Source organism: Empidonax traillii, unplaced genomic scaffold, assembly GCF_003031625.1.
Source record: "Empidonax traillii isolate 1590-97213 ecotype Southwest subspecies unplaced genomic scaffold, ASM303162v1 scaffold516:size646513, whole genome shotgun sequence".
NCBI classification, from domain to species: domain Eukaryota; kingdom Metazoa; phylum Chordata; class Aves; order Passeriformes; family Tyrannidae; genus Empidonax; species Empidonax traillii.
In genome coordinates, this window is record NW_020955709.1 from 384020 (window position 1) to 390079 (window position 6060).

At 53.6% G+C, this 6060-nt stretch overlaps 1 protein-coding gene across 2 annotated transcripts in view; it reads right to left on the reverse strand.

Annotated features, from left to right (window-relative positions):
- Positions 1–5322: 5322 nt before the first annotated feature.
- GRM4 (glutamate metabotropic receptor 4) overlaps positions 5323–6060 on the reverse strand; it is a 35202-nt gene continuing 34464 nt past the window's right edge. For both annotated transcript variants that reach the window (XM_027896776.1, XM_027896777.1), the window contains exon 11: positions 5323–5442. In XM_027896776.1, the coding sequence (XP_027752577.1) occupies positions 5393–5442 (50 nt within the window). In that variant the 3' untranslated portion in view covers positions 5323–5392. The remainder of the gene's footprint in view (positions 5443–6060) is intronic.

The window sequence follows — 6060 nt, forward strand, 5'->3', positions numbered from 1 at the left end:
GACTTTCATGAGTCACTTTGGCCTCAGCTCCCTGAGGAGCCAGCAGCTCCAGAGGGAAGTTTTGCAGGGGACTGCACCAAATTCCACAGCATCCCAGTGCCCTGAGGAGGGGGTGGCTGCAGGCTCCCCACCCAGGACATGTCGAGCAGTGTGGGACTGAGACCCTAAACACTGCACCCCAGTGTGAGAAGAAGGAAAGCAGGATCACACCTGGGGGGGGTGTCAGCCCCAGTCGCAGCAGGTTCCCGCAGTGGAGCGCAGTCCAGCATCAGCTCCTTCCATCATGTCACCTTTCCTAAGCACCAAGATTTCTTTTCTGCTTTGTATTTCTGGCAAGAAACCTTTGCATTTAGATAAGGAATAAAGCCTGGGATCAGATGTGAACTCTGCGGCAGAGATCAACATTTTAATGAATTAAATATATTCTAAACTAAATGCAACCTCTTAGCGCTCACATTTTTGAGTGAGACTAACTTAAAGAAAAAGCCAACAATCCAACTCATTTCAGCTCTCTCTGGCTGTGAACTGGCCACAGGCCAATCAATTATCTTGAATTTATTCGTTATTCAACTTCCCTCCGACAGCCAATTTCCAGGCTGTGAATTGCAGGTGAGCAGCTCCTCCTGCCACGGCCGTGCTCCCATTCCAGACCAGTTTGCAGGCAGTGGTTTCACTGGGCTGCCCGGGAGCAGCGCTTGGCCCAGGGCCAGGAGCCAGGCAGGATGCTCTGGCTGGCACATTCAGCGTCAGACAGAGCCAGGGGGATTGGAGGGACATGGGCTGTTTGACATCCAGCAGCAGCGTTTACAGATGCAAATAGAGCCTGAGCTGCGAGGAGCATCCCCCAAGGGCTGCACAGTCCTGTCAGGCCTGGGAAGAGACATTTAATTCCTCCCTGTTAATTTGTTGCTGTGCAGAGCAGCTCAGCCCTGCTTCAGCAAAGCGTGTCTGGTCACAGAGACCAGATGCTGCAGCTGAAGATGAAGCCCTGCGTGCCCACAGATGTTTGGGAGGCTGGGCAGGGCGGCATTGGGAGTGGGAGGCACATGGAGGAGACCTTGGCTGTGCTGCCCCAGGCTCAGCCCACCCTGGGCTGCCCCCACACCTGAGTCTGATGGTTGGGGGCTGCCCCCTCCCAGGGCACTGAAAAGAGAATAATGTGTAAGGACCACAAGCAAGGCAGCAGAGGAAGCAGAGCTGGTCCTTCAAGCAGCCCCCACCCCAGTTACACTGCAGTTAGAACAGGTGCCAGCACAGCCAGGGCTGAGGAGACCTGAGGCTCTCACCCCTCCACATGGAACATCTCACCTCACTATTTCCCATGCTAACACAGGAGCCCTTTCCTGTCCCCAGCCTACCCAGCATCCTGGAATGATCTCCAAAGCCTTCAAGTTGGAAGAAGTCCCCTTGCCCATCCAAAGACTTCTCCTCCCCTAACATTGTTTTCATTTCCCCCTCCCCCCCTTTTTTATTCTCAATAAAAACATAATTACAGGCTTTTAAAAAAAGCAAATTATAGTGACATACTTTAATTATCTCCAAGCAATGGAGGACTAAATTACACAGTCAGGGAATCGGAGGTTACCTAAAAATAAAAGCAAAAAGCTTCATTAAATGCTAATTGCAGCTTTCACCACTGAAGTGAGATTTCAACATAGGCCACCATTGACTCACTGGGCCCTACAAGAGAACACTGGTGCTGTGGAGAGACCCTTGGGTCCACCCCACATGCCTCCATCCACGGCTCCAGCCACAGGGATCGCTCCAACAAGGAGAAACCAGGCTCCTTCTGCCTCTGGTCCTTCCCACAGGGCTGGCTGCTTCCCCTCAGGGGCCTCACCCATCACATCCCTGATGTGCTCAGCACAGCTCCTCCAGTGCTTTGGAGCACAGAAAGGAGCCCCAGTTACTCCCTGCAGAGCTGGTCCCCCCCCCTGTATGGAACCACAGCACCTGCTCAGCTCTCCTGCCCTTCCTCTCCCAGCACAGTCAGCACCTTCAGGCTCTGCCTTCCCTGTGGGACAGGAGCTGGATGGAGCTCTGTCCTGGAGCAAGGGGCAAGCCACGCTCTGCTCCCATCCCCTTCCTCCAGACCTGCTGATGAAGGAGCTTTGCCACGGCTGCAACAGGAGATCTCAGGCCCGAGGAGCAGGAGGGGGATTTTTCCCGAGACATGGGAAGCAAGGCACGAGGTGGCTGGCAGACTGGAAAATTCGCAGAGAAATTATCTTGTTTTTCCATTTCCTATCGAGTTGGCCTAATTATGCCACTGAAGTCTGTAATTTGCCTCTCACAGAAGAGAGTTAATGACTGGTTCCAGGCTGCTGTCGCTCCGCACGGGGCCGGGGCGATGAGCCCACACACAGCTCCCGCTCCAGCCCCCAGCCATGCCCTGGGACCCCAAAAGTTCCCACTTGTCACTGGAAAAGGGAGCTCAGGAGAAGAGCTGCAGATTGGGAACAGCAGCCAAGGACAATAGAAAGTTCCCGGCAAGGGGAGACATGAGCAGGCAACAGAAGGAGCTGGCACCAGCCCAGGTTTTTCTCCCCACTTCTCAAACTCCCAGAAAAAGTGGAAAATGTGCAGGTCAACCACTCAGGGAACTCAAGCAATTATTGCTGTTTAAATTCAATAGCCCTTCACAGAAATACAGGGAAAATCAGACAAGTGCTTTTCATCCGTAAGGGAGGCGAGGAGGAGAAATCACAGCCCGTATTTCACAACAGGCACCTCATTTAAAAGAATACACACACAAAGTACCAAAAACTAGGAATCTGATATCTAGGAATCAGCATCTGCTCTGCTCTTCTGCCCAGCCACAGGCAGAACTACCCTCAAAAATACTAAGCAAAGCAGAAACTGGACCCTGGATCCACCAGCTCCCCAGGCATCCACACCAGGGCCTGGCTAGATCCCCATCCATCTCAATGGCTTATAGACAGCTCCCTTTTAATTAGCTTTCCTAATCAAATAAGTGTTTGGAATTAAACAGCACTGTATCATGCAGTGCCGTGTTGGGGGGTGATGGCATCCACTGGAACGTGCCCAGCACTGGGAGGGACACGGGTCCTTCAGCAGCACAGGGACAGCGACAGCCAGGGCAGGGTTGGGCTGGGAAAAACGGGCCCATCTGAAGGCTCAGAGATCCTTCCTCACAGGCACAGCCAGGGAAGGGAGAGGAACGCTGTAATTAAGGTAGGATCTCATTATCAGGCAAAGCTCAGGTGAAAGCTGCTTGTAAAGCCAGTAGAGCAGTATCTCTGAGCTAGAAACAGCACCACAGACATCAGCTCGGGTTTTCTGGGAGCCCTCTGAACCAGGCAGTGCCTCACATCTGATCTGACAGTGATGGATGCGCTGGGAATGGAGCAGTTTTTTCTCCAGAGAAGCTCTTTTGACAAGTATGATCTTATCAAAGTTGCAAGCTTTTCATTACGCTTTTTCCTTTTTTTAACTCCTGCCTTCAAGCCCCGCTCTGTCCCCCGTGCACAGGCAGGGAACAGGAGCCTTTCCCTCGGGCACCGATCATGGGCTGGAGCTCCTGGGGGGCTCAGGGCACCGGGGTCCCCCCTCCCCAGGCAGCCCCCCAAGGCAAGAGCAGAGCTGTGATTAAAACACAAACGGGCGAGGGGAACACATGCACAGGGATGGGGAGCCATCCCAGCACCCTCTCCAAGGCCAGGTCACCACCAACTCCAGTGCTTTTACTGAGCCCCTGAAACCACAGCTTGTCCAAAAGCTGGAGGCACCCACCCCAACCAGGGTGGGCAGCAGCACCCCCTCTGCCTCCTTTGCCCACCTCCCCAAACAGACAAGCTTGGACCCTCCTCTCCCCACCCAGCAGCAAACAAGCAGAGCCACCCCTTTCCAACAGGGGAATCCCCACTCCTGGGACAGAAACACCAGCAGCCAACACGCCAGAATGCCCCAAAACAGGCACAGCCAAGACTCAGAACAGCCACGTGCCTCACAAACAGGCCTGTGCTCTCCCCCCAGGCAGGCAGAGCTGCTTTGCTTAATGGGAAACCTCCTAATTAGTCCAGATTGCTCCTGATGAGAAGAGTGGAGCTGGCCCCGCCTCTGCATCACAGGATCCTTCAGACTGGAAGAGCCCTCTAGGATCATCCAGCCCAACCATTAACCCAGCACTGCCAAGGCCACCGTGTCCCCAAGTGCCACATCTGCACAACTTGAAACAAATCTGTCTGGGGATGGTGACTCCACCACTTCCCTGCACAGCCTGAACGGAAAATCTCTGGAAAATCCCTTCGTCTGGTCCATCTCCCCACCTCAGCCCACACCTGGGGGAAGAGGGAACGAGGAGGAATCAGCCCTGGGTCTGCTCCAGCCCTGAGCACTGGGGAGGCCCAGGCTGCAGAGTGTGCCCCAGTGCCCCGTGCCAGGGACATGCTGAGCTCCCCTCTCCCTGCCCCATCCCCTCCCAAAGGACCCCTCTGCAGCAGCAATGCCTGCAGAGGAAGGACATCGCGCTCCCTGCTCTCCCAGAGCTCTTGGCCACCCGAAACCTTCCCTGTCAGCCCAAACCAAGTCACCTCCTGAAACCAAGTCACCAAGAGACAGCAAACGCCGAGTGCAAAACCAGGGTCTTTTATTAGAAATCTCCTTGTATAAAAATGATCATGCTCTACACAGTCATCGAATAATTCATAAACATCCAGGCACTGAACTTTGTTTTTTTTTGTGTGTTTTTGTTTTTTGACTGGTCAGTACATAAAGCAGACGTATTTCAATCCATATGGTCATCACATACATTAAGGAACCACCTATAGAAATCAGCACTTTGAACACAGTCTAGGTTTTATTTTATTTTATTTTGTTGTCTGTTTTTTATGTAAATTTTATGTATTTTTATTTATTTTTCCTTTTTGCAACATATAGAATTTGGTAGGATATGGGGGAGAGAGTGAAGAGGGACGGAGGAAGACAGCAACAAAATAAAATGGAGGATTAAAAAAAAAAAAAGAAAGAGAAAACAGAAGGTTCTGCACGACCACAAACAATCTCACAAATTCCAGAAAAGGGAAAATGTTGGGTCTCTTTTTTTTTTTTTTTTTCTTTCCAAAATACAGAAAAAAACCCAAAGACTTGCCGAAGTTCGTCCCCTCTTCCCCGCACTCCATCCCCCCGCTCTGCTGTTCGCTCCCCCGTGGGAGCCATGCATCGACACCGTGGGCGTGGAATAGTCGTGTTGTTCCTGTATGTATTTTTTGCTGCTGTTGATGGCCATTTTCCCGGGAGCAATGCCCAGTGGACACAGGAGTGTTTCCCCAGGCTGTCCCTCCCCGTCCCGTCCTGCTCCCCTCCAGGGTCCTGCCAGGAGCGGCTCTGCTGCCTCCCGGCCGTGGCACCCGCGGTCCCTCTGGGCCTGGAGCTAAATGGCGTGGTTGCTGTAGCTGACATAGGTCTGTTTGGTGGCCAGTGCTGGAAGGAGAGACAGAGCTCACATGGATCATTGACAGAGTCCACCCTTCCCTTCTGGCTCCTGTCCCACCCCCATGACCCATCTGTCGCGCCAGGAGATGCTGGCAGGGACGTGAACGGGCTTTGCTCATTGACCCAGCCAGCACCAGCCCATGGGATCCTTCCCTGGGAGGGCACGGAGCCCCATGGCAGCCCCTGGGCGCTCTCTGAAGACAGTTCATCACAAAGAGTGACCCAGGATGTGACATGAGCCATGGGAATGTGCTCCTGGGCTCCCATTCACTTCCCTCAGCAACCTCCTACAGACAGACCACAGGTGCTCCATGTCCCCAAAGCTCATCTTGTCACAGCCCTGCGAGGCACAATTTGGGGTCCTGCCCTCAGTGGGCACGATGCTCTGTGGAGATGCCCCCACGAGGTCCAAAAAGAACCACAGAGCTCAGTGGGCACAAGGACACCCTCCAGCCAAGGACAGGGACAGCGCTGGCACAGCCAGCAAAGCCAGCACAGCCTGAGCAGCACAAAGGTGTCCCCTGTGGAGCCCTCCCAAAGCACCGCACGGAGGGGACACCTGGCAGCTCGTGGTGCCTCGCTGGCAATCGAACCTTGCTGCAGGTT